The sequence below is a fragment of the Triturus cristatus genome, chromosome 7, assembly GCF_964204655.1.
Source record: "Triturus cristatus chromosome 7, aTriCri1.1, whole genome shotgun sequence".
In the NCBI taxonomy this organism is placed as follows: domain Eukaryota; kingdom Metazoa; phylum Chordata; class Amphibia; order Caudata; family Salamandridae; genus Triturus; species Triturus cristatus.
Window position 1 is genome coordinate 92,093,186 of NC_140590.1, and position 24,543 is coordinate 92,117,728.

Here is a 24,543-nt window from a genome sequence, read left to right on the forward strand (position 1 = left end):
AATCCATCCAGGAAAGACATCCAGAGGTTAGTGGGGTGCCCTTTAGAACTCTGACACTATTTCTTGAGAGATACAGCAGAAGGATTTGATTTTCGGAATGTATGGCTGTCAAGGCCCAATGTCTTTTGAATTGAAACTCCCTGTGCTGGCAGAATATAACTTACTTTCCTTGTCCCAGCATATCACAGTTGGCCTCTGTGAGGATAGAGGTACCAAAAAGTCTCAACGTCTCTTAGAATCGCCTATACTATTTTCTATATTATCAAAAAAGGAGAAGTGGGACTAGGAGCAAATAAAGGCCTAGTACCCATGCTCCAAAACTATAATCAAATCAAATGGGGGGTAACTGTTCCTCAACTAAAGAGACAGAAAGAAATATCTAGGTTCTAGACAGGACATTAAGGGCAGTCACAAGGACTGTCCGTTGTTGCCCTCACACACCCCTAGGGATGTCATGCTTCATCATCGGGTGGGTGCTCCACGTCAGGCTGGTGCTACAATGCCCTACAGCCCCTCAAAGGGTCACTTTAGCGGAGATCTTTTAGTTTCAGCACCATTTAATAAGTACAGGGGTGTCCAGGTGGGGTGGTTTGGTGTTGTGTGCAACAATGTGAGGTAAAACTGGATAGGGGATGTCAAGGGCTCTTTGCACCCCCTCCAATCAAAACAAGTACACTGGCAAGAGACAGAAACCCAGTGACAAACCTGTAGTTAGACTGTCCCCAAAACAAAAAATTATTGTGAACCTTTAGGACGAAGAAGAAGCAGTTCTACTAAAAGTCCTAGGCTTTCTCCCGATCCCTGGAGAAAATCAATTTTGACTCACAGGTGAACCATACCAATTCTTCAGAAAAATGTGACTGAGATCTTTATTCCTAGACAAGGGAAAATGGACCATTAGGATTCTGGTTTGAAAACACTGTCAAGATTTACCCCTACTGCAGCAATGATACCAAGCGAGATCCTCACGTCTGAGAAATCTGTAGTGATGGAAAACAGAAATCTAGGATCATCAAGACCCTATAACAACTTACAATGAATCACAAAAACACCTCACCTGGACACCCTAGCACTCATCAAACAGCAGTAAAACTAAAAGCTCTCCGTTAAAGGGACCCTTCGGGGAACTCGCAAGGCATTGCATCACTGGCCCAATGAGGAGCACCTGCCCGATAATGAAGCATAACATCCCTAGGGTTATATGAGACCAACAAGAGACAGTCCTGGTGACTGCCCTTATTGTACCCCCATTTGATTTGATTACACTGTTTTCTACCTGCAAAATTGTAATCCCTATTTCAGCCACACATTCAATGACTGGTGTACTGTTGAATTTTATTTGAGTGCTATAACCTGTTTGAGAGAGGGAAGCTTTTCTTTGCCGCTTTCTTTAGTAGCGGCTATTTACCAAGGCAAAAGAGAGAATCGTGAATTTCCACTGCTATTTACATGCCTACTGGATAAAAAGCAGAGATTATGCACTATTTGACCAGTGGTCATGTGAATAGGTAGGAAATGTCATTATTTACTCAGCAGAGATCATGTGCTATTGGTGAGGGCCGTTCAAACAGCAAAGAAGGTTCACTCTTTAAATGACCGCTCCCACTTGCAATTCAGAAATAATCACAAAAGTCATTTTACTAATCAAATACATTTTCAAAATCTTAAAGTTTTTTTTTTTACAGAATGATAAGCACTTTTGTGGTCACATACTTTTGCGACATGAGGACCTTAGTGTTAAAACAGTCTTAGATACAGGTGCTAATTTATACGTTGGCCAGGGTAAAATTTAAATTAGGAAGGAGGAATCTGAGAAATGTCAGTAATTCCAAATTATTCTAGTGAAATTTCCAAAAATTACACGATTACACCGCTTGTGTAATTAGGAGTAATCAGGGGCAATGAACTTAGCTACCGGGAGCGGAACACGTTATTCCGATTCTGTTGCATTTAGCTCTATTTTCTAAGCACAGCTTGCATCCTTAGGTCTATTTTGCATGCAAGTGTACATTTTGCACTAAAAGCTGGCTTACACTGCTCACAGAAATTTACATAATGCTACTGAAATTCTGCATAAATAGGCTACTTCAAGTTACACAGGTTATGCCCACCCGTACCTATAAGTCTTAAGGTCCCACATATTTGAATGTTTCCAAGTTTTTTGTCCGACACGGCGCCGAATGAACCCCACTGCACCATAGGCCAAGACACAGGAACTTGGGAGACCCTTTATGAAACTGTCTCATGCGCTCTACACACTCCAACTCCTTTGAATTCACCTGCAGAGGTGGTTAATGCGAAGGAAGATTCAAAACTTTGCAAGACTAGTTGAAGTTGTTCACTATTCTACAGCTACATTCAAACTCATGGGAATGTACCAGGGCCAGATGTTGGATTACCAAAAGGATACATTTTAACAGGACACATCTTAATGTGCAGCATATCAGTGCATTCTGGTATTATATTTTCTGGTTCAGTTCAATTGATCAAATCAGACTAAAACGCCTGAAAACAGTGATCTGTAAAAGCATAGGCTAGAAGTGGAAATGTTATTTCCTAGTGACATAGTGCCATCCGAAATGTAGGATGATCTTATCAAAATAGAACAATTGCATAAGACTCCTTATGAAGGTACCAGGGCCTGATTTAGAGTTTGGGGGTTGGAGTTAACTCCATCAGGATGATGGAGGACAATTCCTCCACCATCTTGAGGGAACTATGCCTGCCAAATTTAAAGTTGTCCCCCGGCCAGTATACATTTCTCTAAATTGATTGGATCTACTGGCATGGCGCTTCCTGTCTAAGAAGGAAACGTCTGACAGACAATAATGTCAGATATGATAGTGACCGTCTGGCAAAAATTTAAAAAATGTATTTGTTTTTCAAAAACAAACTCTCAAAGTAGGAGTTTATTTTTGGAAAACAAAACACAAATGAGCCCCACATGCTTGGAGGTTTCTCCCAGTGTGTCAATGGTCAGTATTTGCTTTCCAGACCCTTGAAACAAGGTTTTAACTCAAATAGAATGGGCAGTGTAAATTTCATTCTCCAACAACCCCGCCTCTGCCAGAGAAGTATTACATCCAGAAGCCACAAACAATGGAGTGGGGCTATAATTATTGAAACTGAATGTCATTGGAATATGACTGAAAAATCTAAATGAATCAGAGAAAGACAAATAGGTATCAAAGACACAGAAGAAAATAAACTTTTAAGAGATATTCTACTCATTGACCAGTGTATGCAGTCAATACACTTCCACTGTCTAGGAAAGCTGTATATATTGATAAACGACCAAAATATAGAATCCAAAATATAGACGGGACAGAATATCAACTCCAAATTATAGATAGGACAAAATATCGAATTACCAAAATATAGATAGGACAGAATATCGAAATTGGGGTATGAAATATAGATTTCCATAATATCGAATTAAAAAAATTGATTTGCGTAATATCTAATTTTTTTTGGTGTGATGTATGGTAGTATATGTGTTAAAATTAAGTATTATTATTTTGTAATGTATGTTTAATTTTTTTAAAGTAATGAATGTTATGTAATTCCGTCGTGGGTTGTGGGTTTATAGGGGAAAAGGGTGGGAAGTAATTTAATTATAGTAAATTAAATATTAATTTTTATTTATATGTACTGATAATTAATTGATTGATAATTAATTATTAATTGGAAATTAATTTGTATTAATTGGCAATTAATTTGTATTAATTGATAATTATGTTAATTGTATTTTTTATTATTAGGAGCGGGTTGTGGGTTTATAGGGGAATTGGGTGGAAAGTAATTTAATTGTAAGAAAGTAAATATTAATTTGTATTTATGTGTATTGATAATTAACTGATAATTAATTATTAATTGGTAATTAATTGTTATTAATTGCTAATTAATTTGTATTAATTGGTTAATTGATAATGTTAATTGTATTTGTTGTTATTGGGAGCGGGTTGTAGGTTTATAGGGGAATTGGGTGGGAAGTGATTTAATTGCAATAAAGTAAATATTAATTTTTATTTATATGTATTGATAATTATTAGATACTTAACTATTAATTGGTAATACATTTTTATTAATTGGAAATTACATTTTTTCAATGGTAATTAATTTTTAGTAATTGGTAATTATTTTTAATTAATTTTTTATTGGTATTGATAATTAATGTAATCTTATTTTAATATTAAATCATTACTTTCCCTACTATTGCACTCTCAGGAGTGGGAATAGTAATTTTTACCCTCCTGCTATCCAACGCTTTCCCTACTGTTGCACTCTCTGGAGTGGAAATAGTAATTGTTACCCTCCTGCTATCCAACGCTTTCCCTACTGTTGCACTCACTGGAGTGGGAATAGTAATTTTTACCCCCCGCTATTCAACGCTTTCCCTACTGTTGCACTCACTGGAGTGGGAATAGTAATTTTTACCCTCCCGCTATCCAATGCTTTCCCTACTGTTGCACTCTTTGGAGTGGGAATAGTAATGTTTACCCCTACGCTATCCAACGTTTTCCCTACTGTTGCACTCACTGGAGTGGGAATAGTAATATTCACCCCTACGCTGTCCAACGCTTTCCCTACTGTTGCACTCACTGGAGTGGGAATAGTAATTTTTACCTTCCCGCTATCCAACGCTTTCCCTACTGTTGCGCTCTCTGGAGTGGGAATAGTAATTTTTACCCTCCCGCTATCCAACGCTTTCCCTATTTTTTATTGGTATTGATAATGAATGTAATCTTATTTTAATATTAAATCATTACTTTCCCTACTGTTGCACTCTCAGGAGTGGGAATAGTAATTTTTACCCTCCTGCTATCCAACGCTTTCCCTACTGTTGCACTCTCTGGAGTGGAAATAGTAATTGTTACCCTCCTGCTATCCAACGCTTTCCCTACTGTTGCACTCACTGGAGTGGGAATAGTATTTTTTACCCCCCCGCTATTTAACGCTTTCCCTACTGTTGCACTCACTGGAGTGGGAATAGTAATTTTTACCCTCCCGCTATCCAATGCTTTCCCTACTGTTGCACTCTTTGGAGTGGGAATAGTAATTTTTACCCCTACGCTATCCAACGTTTTCCCTACTGTTGCACTCACTGGAGTGGGAATAGTAATTTTTACCCCTACGCTGTCCAATGCTTTCCCTACTGTTGCACGCACTGGAGTGGGAATAGTAATTTTTACCTTCCCGCTATCCAACGCTTTCCCTACTGTTGCGCTCTCTGGAGTGGGAATAGTCATTTTTACCCTCTCGCTATCCAACGCTTTCCCTACTGTTGCACTCTTTGGAGTGGAAATAGTAATTTTTACCCCTACGCTATCCAACATTTTCCCTACTGTTGCACTCACTGGAGTAGGAATAGTAATTTTTACCCCCCCCCCCGCTATTCAACGCTTTCTCTACTGTTGCACTCACTGGAGTGGGAATAGTAATTTTTACCCCTACGCTATCCAACGTTTTCCCTACTGTTGCACTCATTGGAGTGGGAATAGTAATTTTTACCCCTACGCTGTCCAACGCTTTCCCTACTGTTGGGCTCTCTGGAGTGGGAATAGTAATTTTTACCCTCCCGCTGTCCAACGCTTTCCCTACTGTTGCACTCTTTAGAGTGGAAATAGTAATTTTTACCCCTACGCTATCCAACGTTTTCCCTACTGTTGCACTCACTGGAGTGGGAATAGTAATTTGTACGCTCTCACTATCCGACAAAATCTCTACTTTTTTTTACATTCCATTTATTATTTTTACATTTTAAGCTTTTTATATTATTTGAAGTATGTTTTATTTAATTATTTTTAATATTTAATTACTTTTATATTATTTTTAATACATTTAAAAAATTCGATATTTTAGTTAACTATATTTTAGCGTTCTATATTTTGGAATCGATATTTTAGGACTTACCTGTTCGTAGATAGGGATTCTATATTCTGTACTTATTTTGGGCGTTCTATATATATTATGTCCCTCGATATTTAGTCACTGAACCGCATTTATTCTTCATCACATAATGCAAAACGCATCTCAGTGGTCAATGAACTTGGACTTTCACCACACATAGAGGTCTTACTACTACACACTTGCAATATTTCCACCACACATGTATATACAAAGAATGTCTACTCAAAGGCCTGGCAGTCACACAGACTGTTCTGCAGGTCTTAAAACCCATTGTCTCTTTGTTGGTCTTCTAAACACTTCTGCACCTATGTCTCTCTACCATCCTGTGTTGAACCTGGCCCTTTTTTCAGGGATGCTTCAAACTTTTTACCTTCACTCCCTTCCTTTCCTAAACCCGTGGTTGTTGGTAGTTAGAAGTCAGGGCACTCAATGACTGTTAACCAGTACTAAAGTGTTTGGGCTCTCTCCCTAAAACATGGTAAAATTGACCTGATTGGTACATTTAATTCACTTGTACTATCCTTTTACATTTTACTTCAAGGCCTTTAAATTAAATGCTACTAGTGGGCAGCACCACTCATTGTGCCACCCACTAAAGCAGCACTGTAAAACATCTCAGGCCTTCTATTGCAGCCTTTAGTGTAGTTTCAAACTCCCATTTCAATCTGGCAAATTAAACCTTTTACCAAGCCTAAACATTCCTTTTTAGTACTTATAAGTCACCCCTATGGTGTCCCATAAAAGCACACAGGGTTAGCTCCATGGCATTCAAAAAGCAGAACATGTAGGTTTACGTTTTACATGTCTTGGTAGTGAGAAACTCCTGAAGTAATTTATCATTGCTGTAAAACATATGACTCCTGTTGACTAACATTGGGTTACCTTAATATATTTAATACGTGCTAACTTTGAATTGGAAACAGATAGAGATTGCTGTTTACATTGAAACCAATTGTAATCTAAATCCTCTTTAATGGTAAAGTCGAATTTCAAATGATCAATTTTGAATATGCCATATTTTGAAAGTTCATATTTTTTTGCCCAATAGTTTTTGAGGCCTTTAAGGAATTTCAAGCAGCCTAAGCCTTTTATTTGATACCCATCAGGAATGCGTATTGGGCCCAGATAGTGCATATTAGGACCTGGGTAAAGCTTGGTGAGGGCGATCTGCCAAAATGGTTGGAGGCAGAGCTGTTTTCTGCCCTACATACAATTATAAGGGTTGCTTCCAGCACATACACAAATATATGTGACCCTAGTCTTTATCACTCCAGATTTCTTGGAGTCTTGGAAGCGGAGGGGAAGAACGTCCCAGAACCAGACATGGGGCAGCCTAGGAGATTACCCCACTTCAAATACTTGCATCAAGAATAAATTTTGGGCCCTCAGAACACATCTTCAGTACACTCCTGAATAGGCCTGGGCGGTAAATTCCGTTCCGTTTGCGGAATTTGGGTAATTTCGCGTTCCGCGGAGAACGCGAAATTGCCCAAAAATCTGCGTTCCGCGACTTCGCGAAATATTTTGCTTGTTCGCGTTCTCAATATGCGTGTTCGCGAGATATTTCACCCCGAGCACGCAAACAGCGATCGCGAACATGAAAAAAGTATCGCGAACAAGTAATTCCGCGTGTTCGCGGAATTTCTGCGTGTTCGCGGAGATTTTTTACCGTTTCGCGGAGATTTGCGTAACGCGATTACGCAAATTCCGCCCACCCCTACTCCTGAACCTGTGGACACTTTAGAAGAAGGACTGCCTTGTTCCACAAAGGTCTATTATGCTGCTGGAGTCCTGCCATGCCCTCTGGGAAGGAAGACTGGTCTTCCCCCTTACATCCCAGGCTAACCTGTGTGACTTCAAAGATCAGCTTGCTGACATCCTGTTCTGTGTAACAGGGACACAACAAGCTCTACACGCTTCCCTGCAACTGCCCAGCTGTCTTGCTGCCTTTTGACCTGCTTGGACCTGCAACAAGACCTCCCCGAGCCCTGCTGGCTTCTCCTAGATGAGTTCCTGAATGGCAAAAAGTGACTCCTCAGAACTATGGACCTTGGCTGACATCAGAGTGCAATGGTCAGTAGGTCTGGTCGGTGAACTCCGCTCCATCCGGGAGTTTGCCGAGTTGTGAAAAACTCTGCAGTGCGGAGTGGAGTTTTTTTTCTTAGCTTGTGCTTGCCAAATTCTAGTTGGTAGGTGAGAACAACGAAAGTCCACTTCCTGACAAGATTTCACAACAAGGGTGGTTCGATTTTCCAACACGGGCAGCCGTGGATTGTTGCAACTGCTTGTGTTAAAAATCCTTCTATTTGCATTGATAAAGCTGCTGCTCAGGTACAACATCTACTTGAGTGAGAAGAACAGAAGAAGTGCCCTCTTGTGCTGCACATGGTGCTGTTTGTGCTGATTTTACAGCGTGGGACAAGCACCCGGTGCTGAAAATCATCGCGAACAGCATGACCAAGCGCAATCTGTCACTTGTGGAACTCTGTGTAGCACGGCCAATTTTTTTTCTCACTCAACAAACTATGCCCAGGCCTACTGGTCAGCACGAAAAGAAGAAATCCCGAATTTTTGGGCAGCTTGGAACAACAAATGCGCCCATTTGTACCAATACTCTGCTGACCAGCAATGATTGGCAAAGTGAAACTCTGGTCTCTTCACCAACAGTGACAGGGAATGCAGCACCTACACTTTGCACCACAACAATAACCTCCTGCAGTGACTACCAACGCGAAGCTTCAGTAACAACCACCTATGATGCCCGACTATTATTAACAAAATATGGGTGAACCGGGTGTGCCTAGAATCCTGGATAAGTATACAGTAAACTAAACAATGGTTTTCGTCGGGGTTAGCTAATGGCCTAAGTTTCCTAGGCAACCAATCACAGAGTGGCCAAGTTAAACATCAAAGTATTGAAAAAGACCTATCATTTAGTCATTAAACACATATTTCTTTATATGCACATATATGTGCAAACATTGAACACATATATACCTTGATGGTATCTCAAACAGAATATGTTTGTCTTTGTTACTCATAACCCCTCTTTAGACCTTCTGATATAATCTATATGGAGCCTCTTTCACACCCACTTCTTCTTATCTGAGCCCTATAATCCTCCTAGGTTCACCTCTCCAGATAGCAATAGCCCTTAGATCCCCTTTATTAGCCATGACTATTGTTACTGATTGCAGCCATCCGAGTTTCTCAAACTCTTTCTGCCATTCTTCACAGACCACATTCCTTTTCACCCACCCAAATGTATACCCTTCTGTTAAGTTTCAGTCACTCAAACCCATCCTCAGATTACTGTGTCAGCATTAGATAGCATCAGCTATTACCCATAGGTCAGAGTGTAATAGTCCTGACCTTTACTCTTTTTTCATGATCTTATTTTTCATCAAGTATATACCAGTTCTATATGTGAGCTGAAAAAGGTGGCAATTTCTATGGGGGTAGACAGCATAAGAAGCATGAATGAAAACTGTTTACAAAAATGAAATCCTAATGCATGTGACATTGAATCACATAGGTGTTCTCCTGATCTCGTTTTTCGTCCTTCTCTCCAGGTCCTTCTGTGCCATCTAGTGTTGGTCCACCTCCTGGTTCTGTTTCAAATCCTCCTTTTCTGTGTTGTTTTGGTCGACCTGACCCTCATTCTGCTCCTGGTTTAACTACGTCTGGTCACCCTAGTCCTAGGGGCCGATTCACAGAACTAACTTAAGACAAAATCCTAAACTTACTACTTTTGGTATTCACAGAAGTTAGGATTTTGTCTTAAGTTTGTCTTAAGACAAACTTAAGACTGACTTAAGACAGTCTTAAGACAGACTTAAGACAGTCTTAAGACAGACTTAAGACAAACTTAAGATAGACTTAAGACAGACTTAAGACAGACTTAAGACAGAATTAAGACAGACTTAAGACAAAATCCTAACTTAAGTCTGTCTTAAGACTGTCTTAAGTCTGTCTTAAGACTGTCTTAAGTCTGTCTTAAGTCTGTCTTAAGACTGTCTTAAGTCTGTCTTAAGACTGTCTTAAGTTTGTCTTAAGACAAACTTAAGACAAAATCCTAACTTCTGTGCATACCAAAAGTAGTAAGTTTAGGATTTTGTCTTAAGTTAGTTCTGTGAATCGGGCCCCTAGTTTCTTTATTCTGGTGCTCCTGTGTTCTAGTCCATTATGGCCTTCATCTTTGTGGTACTTCCTTGTATTAGTCCATCCTGGGCCTCTTGATCATGGTAACACAAATCCTCACCCGGATCCTGCCAGTCTGATCTTTTTCCACCTAAACCTGCTGTCCTGGTTCTCTTGGATCTGGCACTTCTAGTTTCCATGGCTTGGGTCAGTGTCATTTTCTTTCCATCGTCACTGTCTTTGTGGTCCACCTGGTACTGTGTCCACAGGTCTTGTATTCCAGTATTACCTTGATCTTTGCAGCCCTTCTTGGTTTCTTTAGTCTAGGCCCATCTAACTCTGTTCCTTTCTGTGCATCTTGGGCCTGGTTCTCCTCCTAAGCCTCCTAATTCCACAGGCCCTGGTCCATCTGGCCTCTCATGTCCTGGGATTCTTAGTCTTTGTCATTCTGGTTTGGCCTTCCTGGTCTTTCTGAATCTGTTCCTTTTTCTCTTGGTCCTACTAGCACTGCAGTGCTGATCCTGGCCTTCTTGATCCTGATTCCCTTTGTTCTGGTACTCCTGAAAAGGGTTATTTTGGTGCTGGTCATTCTGGCCATCACTGCACAGTCTCCTTGGTCTTCCAGATTTTGGCTGACCTTCTTGCATCTGATCCTCTTCACCTTGGTCCTGCTACCTACAGTGATTGCTCTGGCCCACTTGGAAATCCGAAACCTGGTTCCCTAAATCGTGATCTTCATGACCTACTTAATCCTGGTTCCAGTCCTCCTGGTCATGATTCCTTTAACTCACCTTGTGCTAAATGCAATGGTCTTCTGGTTGCCCTTGGTCTTGGTCCCCTGGATCTTCCTAGTCCGTATCCTGTGTATCTTGGTTTCCTGGTCCTGATCTTTTAAGTCCTATTTAATATGGTTCTGATCCTCCTTGCCCTTGTCCTCTACTCCTTACCCATATAGTTCTACAATATCTCCTCCCCACTCACCACAGATTGTTCTAGCCTTTCCTAGTTCTAATGTTCCTTGACTTCCAGTTCATATAGTCTGTGTCACCCTCGTTTAGGATCCCACAGTCTCACTCGTATGGACCCTCATCCTGTCATAATGGGCCTAGACTTCTTGGTCCTTTATATCCCACATCAACATTCTAATCTAGGGTCCATAGGGCCTGCTAGCCCTGGTCATTGCTGAATCTGTTCTTCCCAGACCAGGTCCATTTGCAATTGACCCTTTGGCCCTCATGGATCTGATCTCTGTGGCGCGCCTGTCTCTGGTTCTTCTTTCTATTGGTGTCCTGGTACTGATCCTCTTTGCCTATCTACCTGGGTCTGCTACCTCTGGCCTGGTTGCCCTCATCCCTCAAGTTCTAGTGGCACGCTCACACCCTCTGAGCTCTCCTTGTCAGTATGGTTTGGGCCTGGGGTTAATTCATGCCTTTGTAAAGTGGGTCCTGATCCCCTGTTGCATATCATCCTCCTGATACTTCTCACTCTGGTTTCTGTACCCCAAATCCTGTTTTTTCTTGTCCTGTGTCTCATTATCTTACTGTTCCTCAGTCCATATGGCATTAGTAACCCTGGTCTGTGTAGATTAGGTCTCCCTGGGCCTGGTTCTTGTGGCTTTGGTCATTCTAGCCTTCCAGGTTGTCCATGACCTGGCCCTTATTCTTCTACTTGTTATCATCCTCCTCTTACTAGTTCAATAAATTCCTTCCCCAGCCCCCTTCCACAATTCCTTCAGTCAGGTAAAGCCTCTAAAGCCTTTCACTCACATTTTATTGTTTTTTTTGTGTACTTCTATATTTCTTTTGCTGAGACAGCACTGTCAATGATTGAAATGAGGGCTCAGCGGAGACAGTGCCATGCCCACCTAAAACTGTGCTTGGCAAATCAAAACTACTATTTTCAAGGTACATTGTGTAGGTGAATAAAATGTCCATGAAGGGGTCACTTATGACAATGGATCAATAAACATGTATGCATGAAACTCACCCTCTGGATGAATAGTATGAGAAAGTGTGTTTATTCACAGACAGCAGGGTAAACCTTTCCTGTGAATTACCAAGATGCATTACTTACTTGCCTCCGGCTTTCACCTTCCCATTCCACAGAAGCCCCTGTGTCTCACTCAGCTTACCTACTGCAAGTGTCCCAAAGCACTGTGCCCCTAAACACCAATGTCCTGCTGTGCATGTCCCTCCCACTGGGGCCCAGATACCACCTATCTGTCTGCACCCCCTGTCTGCTGCTGCTTGTCAACAGCTGCCGTGTTGCAAGGTTTGAAATACTAAGCAGTGACAATCTCCCAAAAATTGCCCAGCCTTCAAAAACCACCAACAGGAGGATAGCGGACATTAAAAAAAGACAATGTATTCTCATGAGTTAATAAAACATGTATGTAACAAGCGTTAAAACCATTCCAATTTTATTTACAGACAGCGAAATACTTCGAGACTGCAGTCCAAAACACCTGTCTGCCATATCCCGTTTGATACCTTTATTTCTTAGTTGAATATTAAAATTACGTAAATGTTTTTATTCAGAATTGATTTTACTGGCTTAACCCACACACTTATCATCATAAAACAACTGTACATTTGTATTTGCCCCTACTTCAAATGATTCATACATGTAGTATCACCATTACAAAATGGCCAGCACCCTACCATTGCCTTAAGTCTCTTTTTCTTTAAAACCTAAATAAAGACCTCCCTTCACACTCTTTGTCAGGCACCAGTCAAGTTGTACATCATCTCTACTATAAAACATACGCCCAGCTAAACTGAAAAGATGATTTACTATTTTGCCGGCTGCTGGTTAAATGGCAGAAATTATGTACTATTCGGCCAGCAGTCTTGTAAATAGCCACTTCCTTTTCTCATAGCGCATAGTTTTCCCAAGGGCATTTGAGCGCTTTAAAAATGCATTAGATTATATTAGTAAGGTCAGGATTTTTTGATTTACCCAGAATTACAGGAAGTTGAACCGTCGCCAGTACTCGAATCTGGTTCCCCAGTTCCAAAGTCGGCAGCTCTGGCCCTTAGGCCACATCTCCTTTGCTTAGTACACAGTTACATTTGTGTAGGGAGCGCTTTGCATTGCTCGAGATTTTGATAATGGGGTTTGTATTTTGCATTAGACGTGTTTGCTGTCTTTGCTGCACATGCTTTCATTTGCGGTGAAGGAGAATGTATTGGAGTGTTATCCCATATAGAAAAGTTGAAGAACATGTCTGGTGTTAGAACCTTACAAAGGACATCTGCCATTCCCTTCCAGGACACTCTATGAGCTGTAAGACGTGCCTAGGTTATGGTTCGCCCACCTGTCAAGGCTCAATGAAAAGGTGCGATAAGGTTGACGACAAGTGCATCCAGGGATTCGAGAACAACACACTTGGTGAGTGTCCTGAATTATACTTTCAATGTGAATCTTAATTGATTGGATGCAACAAGAGAACACATTCATATACGAACACATTGACACTTCAACTGCTGCTGCCCAGGGGCAGCCTCAAAAGCATCCTCACATAACATGTTTAATTATAAAGCACACACTCACCCAAAAGAGCCTCTGGGTGCTGAATAATAGATGTTTACCCAACTCATTGGTTCTCATTTTAGCCACCCCAGAAGAATGCAAGGTCTGGATGGACCAGAGGTCAAACACAGACCCTACATTGGATTAATTAATCTACTAAACCACCAGACCTGGCCTAGGGTCATGATATTAAGGTAGCTGGGAGAGTAAAGCCCACGAAGATTAAAGGATTTTCTAATATATCAGTTGTAAAACTGAATGGCCACAGATTCTGCCATTGAGCACACACTGTCATGTTTGCCAATCTGCCCTTGACTCAATTGTGTGACATCTGGCACATTACCTTCCTGTAATCTGAAACACTCCAGCTATTAGTAAGCCTTCTCAATTATTTGCATTGGGATTTAACTTGTGGGCCAGGGCCTGGAAGCATGTCCCAGCAGCTGGCAGCTAACCCAAGGCATGTAACTTCTGTTGCCCATCTCACACAAGGTGCTTGCTCCTGGACTCATGTAGGGGCATATCATCAAGTCCAGGTGATAAAATTATCGCCGCTTTAGCGTCTGTTTTCGGACAGAAAGTGGCAATAATTTTATCGCCTTATCAGCAAGGTCACGCTATCGCGTGAATCCTTGCCTTTTCGCCCTTTCCCCCAACGCCCATCTTCGCTTCTCTAATGAGATGCAAAGTGGGTGCTCCACCCCAAGATAAAAGGAGAAATGACGCTAAGCAACATTTCTCCTATTATCTAGCCACACGCTAACTTGCAGAGCGACAAGAAAAGTAGCGATAACCTCGGTTATCACTACTTTCTTTACGCCTGCTTTTCAACTAACTGTGGTAAATAAAAATTCCTTTACCGGGACTGAATTTGATACAGAAACATTATAAAATAGCTCAGTAAAATGAGAGGCAGAATCCGTGATATTAGAGTTTCGGAATGGGCTTTATTCCAATAATCGATTATAATCGGATGCTTCAAGTTCCATCACCACGGGGGTTCAGGAAGTGAAGTACATACTTTATTGACAGAGAAGTAACTTTTATAGTACATACATTATAATGAAGTGAATACAGTAGGCGTGACAATTTGATAAGGACATTGACGTTTGTCTGCGTAACCGAAAATGGGTGTAATAATGAGTAAAAAGGAACATGATTGGTTATGATGTCATGTATAGGTGGATCTATAAGATAATACTTGGCATAGATGCGCGCGCAGCAGTATGACGTGTAATTGACGTGTAACTAGGGGGTGACGAGGACTTGACATTTAGCTCTATATGTGGAGACGAGAAGTCTGGGGGGTCAAGTCAACCTAATCCCAAATCATATCTAACATCCTATGTTTAAAGAACTATGTTATCCACAAAAGAAGGACTCTCGGACAGAATCTACTCTATACTGACTGTGCGTGTATGTACAAGCGTCTAAGTGTCTACACTGAATGCGAGGGGGTAGGAATATTTCCTAGTAACAGGGCTATGAATTACTTGCATGAGGACAGAGAAGATGGGCCTTTTTGCTTGATAACTGGAAGAATGTTTACTTAAACTACTAGGCAGGAATGCATCGGCTGAGGGAGAGGCAGATAATTCGAAGGTGAAATACAGTTCTTGGCAGAGAATAGGCTGATGTCAGGCTTCGTGAGCCGCGCAGAGAATGAGACAAAGTTCATGGTCATAGATGCAGGCTCGGACCGGAGCTTTCAGAGGCAGAAGGGAAAAGGAGTTTTGATGACAGAATCAGGGCCTACTTGCCTGGACTGTAAAATGGCATAAGTGAACCATATTAAGCCGATGGCTTTTCATACTTAGGAATGGAATATCCGGCCTATTCATGGCGGATCTGACAGAGGACATGTTGACAGTGGACGCACATGTATTTGCGTCTTCATAACTGGAACTGTAGGGAACCTACATGTACTTGTGACATGCACATAGAACCGTTGGGGTCCAAGATAGGGGACATAACTGACCAGGAAAATCCATATTTCCACATTCCCTCCTTGTCCCCTACTTGCCCTTCAAGAGATATCAATCTTCATTAATCCATTGACCTGTTCATATAGCATCATTTGTTCTTCTTTCTTCTTCCGGGATCCTGAACGTAAATCTTGATGTGGAATGCACGATGTGGCACACAGACCACAAATCGCTGGTCCACATTGTAGACATAGACAGCAACTGAATAGTATGAGAAGGCCAATACCTAGGAAGGATAAAACTCTCCATCCCCAGGCTGATACCGCATTCCAAAACCAACTGGACCAAGTCCAAGTGCCTGGGTTCTGGTGTATCTGGCTTACAATCTTATGAAGGCGAGTGATGGCTTTATATACAGATGGCGAATTTTCTGGTATGAATACGCAGCAGCTTGATCCGATGACCCTACAAGCTCCGCCCCTATCAGCCAGGATGACGTCAAGGACAAGACGATTTTGAAGCACAACAATCCGCATAGCAGACTGCTCTTCCGTTAAATTGCCTAAGGCGGAAATAGTCTCATTCACTACTGCTTCAAGGGTTCTAGTTAATCTACGTATCAGCTTACTATTAGTAACAGTACCTATATAGGGAAAGATGCCTTTATTAAAATCTACATACTTGTCCCATGCCGTTTCAGTGTAATCGACAATGGGGAGATCTCTCCGTTCTCTGTTGTGTACTAAATGAATATTTCTGTAATAATCAGGAGGAGCTAGGAAAACAGGTGGCAAAAGGAATGCAATGTAGCAGGTACCATCCCAATCTAGGGGTAGACGCATATATGCAATCTGACCACATATGAAGTAGGAGTGGCGAGAAGCTCTAAATGAAGATTTTCCTTGATCACTGAATTCTACTATAGTAGTGCATTTACTATGGCCCATATGTATGGAACCAACCTTTCTTACACACAATTCACCTTTTGCTGGGAATACTGACATGGTGCGTAAGACTAGTTCAACTTCGGATACGACATTTAGAATCATGAGATTAGGTGTAAAATTACCTAATCCATACACTTCATTTTCTAGATCAGTTCCTGTTCTTTTGGGGCGACCCTCCTTGTCAGGGTAGCAGACTTTGAGTAAAACTAGGTTCAGGTTTCCCCATATCCAATGATCTTGGTAAACTGCTGTGTCTGAGTCTATGGAATTGATTAAACTGAACCATGCTCCACAGGAGCCATTGTGTGTAAATGGGTGTGGAAAGAATGGCAGGACTCCTTCATAATTCTGATAGGGAGGGAGTCGGCCACACACCCAACAATTTGTGGCATTACTAGTCTGATGGGAATGATGTAACATACTGATGAAAGTGTTATTGCGCAGCGCAAGTCTATAAGACAATTCATGCGGAGGTAAGTCACTAAAAGAATGTTCAGCAGTAACATTATAAACATGTCTAGAAATAGGTTAATATATGTGCAACAACATACTTGTAATAATTATTAAAAGACTCAATAAAAACAAAATTAATAATGTCACTATACAGTGGCTACGCAGTGATTTACAATACGCCTGTTGTTTCAACATTTTACGGGTATTTCCTCTACTCAGGTCCAAGGGATACATGTCAGAGACAATTCAACCGCTTCACCTTGGAGAGGACTTAAACAATCAAATTGCTCGACTGGTTGGGCCTAAGCTTTAGTTTATAACTTTCAGATTTGTTCGGTTCAACAAAAGGGAGTTTTGAATCAGTCTGTGAAGTAGTGCAGGGCACAGTGTCTATATCCGAGGATAGTCCATGAAATTTCTTAATATGGCTTGAATGAATCCAGCCCTTGCGGCCCTCGATCTTCACGGCTGTTCTTGTGGTCAACAGGACCAACTTGGGTGCTTTCCACCTGGGCTCCAGCTGAGTCTTTCGGTCGAAATTCCTCACAAAGACAAGATTACCCGGAACAACGTCATGGGGTTTCACCTCAGTGTTGTCGGGAAAGGCTGCAGCTACCTGTGAACGAGAAGATTGTAGTGCAGACATCAAGGAAGCCAAGTAATCTGTCAGCATATTACAGTCAATATCAGTTATTTTACGTGGTATAGGCGTCCCCCACATATTTGGTGGTCTACCGAAGATCACCTCATACGGGGATAGCCCTGTTCGAGAGTGTGCTACCATTCTCATGTAAAATAGTGCAACTGGTAACGCTACTACCCAGTCGACACCTTTCTCTCTGCATATTTTGGACATTCTGATTTTCAGTATCTGGTTGTGTCTTTCTACGAGACCTGCTGCCTCGGGGTGTCGGACACAGTGGAATTTCCACTGATATCCTAACAGAAGTGAAACATGTTTCATTAATTCTGATGAGAACGGCTGGCCGTTATCTGAGTAAACAGCACGTGGTAAACCGTATCGTGGGAAAAATTCTCGAACCAACTGTTTGGCAGTAGTCGGAGCAGTGTAATCTGAAACCGGGTATGCCTCCGTCCAACGGGACAGAGCGCAGACAACTACGAGAACATATTTGAATCCTCGACATCGTTCCATCTGGATATAATCCATCTGTAGGACTTCAAAAGGGTGATCAGGAGGATGAAATCCACCCTGTTCTACGGGAACACTTTTTCCTGGGTTGAACTGGCAACAGATCATACAGGTACGGACCTTTTGTTTGGCTGCTGCTCGTAAATGTTTATTAAACCAAATGTGTTGAATGCTGTCTAGCATAGCTTTTTCTCCTAGATGTGCCGGACTATGTATAGTGTTAATTATAACTTGGACCATTGAATCAGGAAGGAACCATACAGACTTTTCCTTCATCATCCATCCTTGGTCCGTTTGGATCCCTCCTAATTCAGTCCATTTCTTTATTTCGTCTGGTGTAGCATGTGTCTGTATGTCAATTACGTCAAGAGTAGGATCTTTAACTGTCATACAATGTGTCGGTGTCAGGACTATTGTCTTTGTCATGTCAGGGGTTTGAGTTTGAGCGGTCAGTTTAGCTGTTCTGTCGGCTAGATCATTGCCTTGGGAAATGATATCAGTAACCTTCGTATGGGCCTTACATTTCATAATTGATATTTCAGTAGGTAGATGTATTGCATCTAATAAGGCATGAATGAGGGGTCCGTGCTGAATGTGGGCACCGTGGGAAGTTAAATAACCTCTCTCTCGCCACAGCACGCCGAAGTCATGTACAACTCCGAATGCATAACGTGAGTCAGTGTATATGTTGACTTTTTTATTCGTGGCTTGAATACAGGCTTGTGTCAGAGCGATGAGCTCTGCGGCTTGAGCTGACAAAGTATTTATACGATTAGTTTCAATGACTTCAGTATCTGTTGTGACTGCATAAGCGGCCACTAATTCTCCTGTACTTGTTCTCATACATGAACCATCGACATAAAATGTCAAGTCTGGATCTGACAATGGAACATCGGTCAAGTCTTGTCTGGGTTTTGTCGTTACAGTAATGACTTCAATACAGTCATGGGCTAGTGGGTCTGTTCCGGTTACTGGCAAAAGTGTGGCAGGATTCAATGTGTTACAGCGTCTTATTTCTATATGTGGCTGAAACAATGTAAGTTCATACCCTGTAAGTCGTGCTATGGTCAAGTGTTGTGTTTGTGTTCTATTTATAAGAACCTCTACTGCGTGTGGTACTTGAACTGTCAATGGATGTCCTAACACTATGGCATCGCTTTGTCTGATTGCTAAAGCTGTCGCTGCCACTGATTTCAGACATGCAGGCAAAGCCTGAGCTACGGGATCTAATGTACTAGAAAAATAAGCACATGGTTTGTGTGCTCCTGCTTGATCCTGTGTGAGTACTGACAAAGCAGTACCTTCACGTTCTGTAACAAAGAGTGTAAACTGTTTTCTGTAACATGGTGTTGCTAAAACAGGTGCTTGACATAAAGTTTTCTTTAGGCTTTCAAAAACTTGTGTATGTTCTTGAGTCCAAGGGAGAACAGTCGATGTGGCTGCCTCCTGGGTTGTCAACTGAATGAGTGGTTTTGCTAGAAATGCATATTGCGGGATCCACTGTCTACAGTATGAAGTGAGGCCTATGAAAGCCCGCACCTCCTTTTGTGTCTTGGGTATCGGCATGTTAGCTATTAACTGAATGCGGTCTGGTGTAAGCTGCCTTCCCTCCTTGGACAGCGAGTGTCCAAGATAAATAACTCGCTGGACACAGAATTGCAGCTTAGAAGGGGACACCTTGTGCCCTTTTTCGGCTAGAAATTGTAAAACTGTCAGTGATGCTTTTTCACATTCAGGTTCGCTTCGGGCGGTGATCAGCAGATCATCGACGTATTGAAGCAGAGCAGTGTTAACTGGCATGTGGATACTATCGAGTTCTCGTTTCAGTGCTTGGCTATAGATGCTGGGGCTTTCTGTAAATCCTTGAGGTGCGCGTGAGAATTTAAAGCTACGTCCATTTAAACTAAATCCGAACAAATATTGGCTTTCCGGATCTATTGGGACGCTGAAAAAGGCATTCTTGAGATCGATTACAGTGAAGAATGTCGCTTCGGAATCAATAGCTGTCAGTAATGACGAGATATCTGGGACCACAGGGAATTGTGGCACAATGCATTTGTTTAACTCGCGCAGATCAATAACCAATCGATATACTGGCGGGGCCTTCGGATCTGTTCGTTTAAGAATCGGTATTATCGGTGAATTACATATATTGGAGTCTGTTTCCACAACTACTCCTTGGGCAATGAGCTCGTCAATGATTTGTAGTAAAGCCACTACAGCATCTGGTGGTAACTTGTATTGTCGCATTCGTGGTAGCACCACTCCTGCCTTTAATGTGACTCGATATGGTGTAATATTCATGCATCCAACATCAGTAGGGCCTTGTGCCCATAGTCGTGTAGGTAAAATCTGTAATCGGGGATCCATGTCTCTAGACACATAGTGACCTTTAAAATCACGTAAAAACAGTCTTACTCCTTCCGGAGAACAACATATTATAGCTCCTAGAGCTTTTAACGTTTTTATTCCTAATAGATTTTCTGGACATGATTTGGTAAGCAATAAATCTGTAGTTCGGGTCAAAGGTCCTATCGTAAGTGGCAGAGGTTGTGACACTTCATTAACAATAGGTTTTCCTGAAAAACCAAGGGAAATATTCTGTGAGCCTGAGAGGGGTGCCCCTGGAACTTCACTACGTTTTATGGTCGTTCGACTTGCCCCTGTATCGAGTAGAAATTTTCTATCTTGGCCTAATAATTCACTATGTACATAAGGTCCTTCTTGGTCTACTGGAATTTCAATAAGGGGTAAGTCAACTTCCCTCTCTAGGCTTGTTCATGCGTAACGCTGATACTCGGGATATTCATACTGTGCGGTCTGATACATTTGTCGTGTTGTTGTTTGTGTGGCAGCAACAGGCAATGGGGGTGCAGCTGGCACAAAGTGTATTGGCTGTTGTGCGGCTGGCATGGCCTGGGCATGCTGCATAGCTCCTTGTTCATTCTGATCTTGTCTGAGTGGCCGTGATCTTTCTTGTGTTTTACCTATGGCGATATTATGTTTTAAGACTGGACAATCGTGTACGTAATGACCTGGCTTTTTACAATAATTGCATGTCCCTTTTACAGGTCCGGTTGAATCGGAATGTGTCATACCCTTTTTATGTCCTTCAGCTGGAACTGTTTGGGAAACTAGCATTTTCATTTTCGTGTCTTTCATGCGTCTGTGTTCATGTTCCTGTTCCTCTTTAATTCTATTGTGGTGGTACTGTAACATTTGTAACATTTGTGTTGGAGTGTTACCTTGCCAGGTACTCTCGAATTTTAATACTCTATTCTTTACTGGGGGCAGGGCATTTTCCACTAATTTTGTTACAAACAGATGCGGGTATGATTCGCTACTTGCTTTTATGCCACTATTTATACCAAAACATTTCTCGAATCGGGCATAGTAATCGCTAGTGTCTTCATCTTGCTTCTGTTTACAGGCTGAAATTGTACCCCAATCTTCCTTTTTAGTAGATAATAAACGTGGCAGTACCTGTACTAGTAGACCTGGTAGTGCTTTAGTTTTATCCCCAAGCCCCGAACCTGGACCTCGGGCCCTTTCTTCTGCTTCTAATGCTGACCATTCTATCTTTTGATCTCCTACCTCCCACTCTTTTTCCTTGAGTTTCTCATAAATGCCAGCAGGCATCAACACCTTTAATATTGTCATAATGTCGGGGTAGGTATACTCTCCCATGAGTAACATGTCTTTAATTTCTCGGTGAAAACCCGCTGGGTCTTTGTCATGACTGGGTACCACTTTCTTCATTTCTAACAATTCTATTTTCGATATGGGCGTATATACAAATACACGTTTAAACTGATTGTCCTCACCCTTTATTGGGTGCACTTCTCGTAAGGGATTCTGCCTATCTATGTGATACGTAGTTCTTTCCTTGACGGACAATGGAACATGTTCTGAACATACAAAAAGAATATACTGCTTTCTTGATTCTAGAATTTCTTTAATTAATTCAGTACCTGGACCTCTCCATTTATTCATAAGTAATTCAGTCAGTATGTCAGGCAAGGGACCAGGGTCCGAATGCCGACTCCGATATAGTATAATGAGTTGTTGAATCATATAAATCCCAGCTAACCTTTGTTCATCTGGGGTAAGATTCAAAAATGTGCGTACTACTGTATCATCGCTATATTTTCCGGGACTGTCCACCCAATGGACAGCTGCCCTGGCTAAATCTTGTTCATCCATAGAATCGAGGAAATGATAACCCCTTCGTTCTCGGAGTAGTTTGTCGGTGGTTTGGAACGAATGCTCGTTAGACCTTATATTAATTATAGGTATTTGGAAATTCCTGTTATTATCTGGACATATCGGATGTATTGAGTCAGTATGATATCTAGTCTGATTCCTATTACAAGATCTTCCTCTACCCACATAGGCTATGGTGTCCGACTGTCCTGTGGGCAGTCCTGACCCTTCTTCCTCGTTTTGTTCGAATTCGTCTACCTCTAATCGCTCTTCGTGTAGGCGTTCTATTTCTTTACGGATCTTTCGACACATGGCTATTATACAATTTTGTTTATCATGTCTCCCTTCTGATATATTCTGGCTCCATCTTGTAAGAATTTTCATTACTTCCGGGTCTACCCCCGGTCGGTCTTGATTTCTGATCACACAGTTTATGAGGAAACGTAACAGTTCCCCCTGTATCTCTACTTTCTGGTATTCCATAGCTCTGTAAATACATTCTGGATCTCGCCCTGTTTGGACAAAATGATATATATTATCTAGATGCGCAGTCATTCCTGGTAACTTCGCTAAATACACTGCGGCTCGTCTGATACGCAATGATGCTAGGGTCATTTCGTCCTCCTTTCCAGGCACCGGGTCATATCTACAATCTATAAGAAGTTCCTTAAGCGCACGGGCACTAAGGAGTTTGGGTGTACGTGAATGCGCTGACTCTTGAAAAGTAAGTTTATTTATTCTGGGTGGCGTAGAAAAAAATATTGGTAGCACCTCCCGTGGCCCCATCTGGGGCGTCGGGTGTGAAAGGATTCGTCGAACGTGACACAGCAACTATAGGTGTGGACTCAGCTATGGAAGCACCTGTAGAAACAGATGCAGAAACAGATGTGCTTGCCGGAACTTGTGACTCGATTTGCTGCTGTAGGGATACGGGCACTGGATCTTGGCGTTGAACCTCCCTGGTATGCGGTCTATGTGGGGCGGAATTAGCATACTCGGGAGCTGCGTCATCTAAATATGAGGAAAGAAAAACATCTTCTGCGGTTCTAGGATGCCCCTTAGGATGTACCTTGATTGGAAATAATGGGGGTGGCAGGTCTTTCGGTATCTCTGGAGTAGCCTTAGGTAATCCTTCGGCCAGAAGGGGATACATACCATTCATAAGGGCATTTCTTTGTCTGTCTACTTGTTCTGATTTCACTCGGATTCCTTCCTCAATTAATAGTTTTTCTTGAACCTTGCTTGAACTTTCTTTACTCTTCTCTTCCTGTCTACGTGCTTTTTCTGTTCGTCTATGTGATTCTTTACGCCATAATTCAACGGCGTCTTTCTGTGACTGTCTGACTTTCCTTTTCCATAACTCTTCCTCGACTTTCATGATGCACTCTGCATCCCAGGTCCCCGCTGTGGGCCACCTCTGACTTTCTGGTAATCCCTTGGTATAGTCTACCCATAAATCAAGAAATAATATAGCGTCTAAGCCATGTTTGTGATACATAAAGTGCCCTGGAGTGTCCCTAGGAGGAATAGGGACGGCTTCTTCGAGAACCCCTTTTCTGGTAGTGATCTGTCTTAATTTCGAAAAGAGCGGCATATTGAGAACTGACCTTATACTTGATTTTGACCTGATACTTGAATTTGAACAGACATAATACAATAAACACGATAATGAACAGTCATTCATACCACGATATACAGAACATACTTAAACACTTTAAACATTAAACATTAAACTTTTAACTGAAACAACAATGATGATCGTCTGCATAACTAATCACCAAGCTTAATTCTCGACAATAACTAGACAATAACTAGACACTTCGGAATACTTCGGAATACTTGATATACTGCTAAACAGTACAGATACACTGCTAAAACAGTGCAGACCGGATTTGTGTACCCAAACCCGTCTTGACCGGCACAACCTATGTGCACGTCAGAAATGCCTCCCCAGCAATGGTACTCACCGGGTAGCTTCGGAAACGGAAGGCCTCAGTAACTTGAACTTGAACCGGACTGGACTCGACTCGACTCGACTCGTCGGACACTGGACTTGACTTCGGACTGGTGGGTCTCTGTATACCTCGGATCTTGCTCTCTCAGCTAGGCTCTGGTCGGGATACTTCGCACTTCTCACCGCCTCGTCTGGGTGTTGATCGCAGTCTCAGTCGCCCCCGCTTGACCGGAGGGAGATACAGGAAATCCTGCTGGTACGCGTTATTGTCCATCCAGCTGTGGCAGGAGACCGAGCCTGCAACGCACCGCCGGCGCGTGAGATGAG

The 24,543-nt window shown here is 41.9% G+C and overlaps 1 protein-coding gene across 1 annotated transcript in view; it reads left to right on the plus strand.

Annotated features, from left to right (window-relative positions):
• The window catches only part of LOC146808900 (uncharacterized), a 193,807-nt gene that overhangs the window by 18,759 nt on the left and 150,505 nt on the right, over nucleotides 1-24,543 (plus strand). Inside the window, exon 2 of the mRNA XM_085615711.1 lies at nucleotides 13,321-13,440. Within this exon, the coding sequence (XP_085471837.1) occupies nucleotides 13,321-13,440 (120 nt within the window). The remainder of the gene's footprint in view (nucleotides 1-13,320; nucleotides 13,441-24,543) is intronic.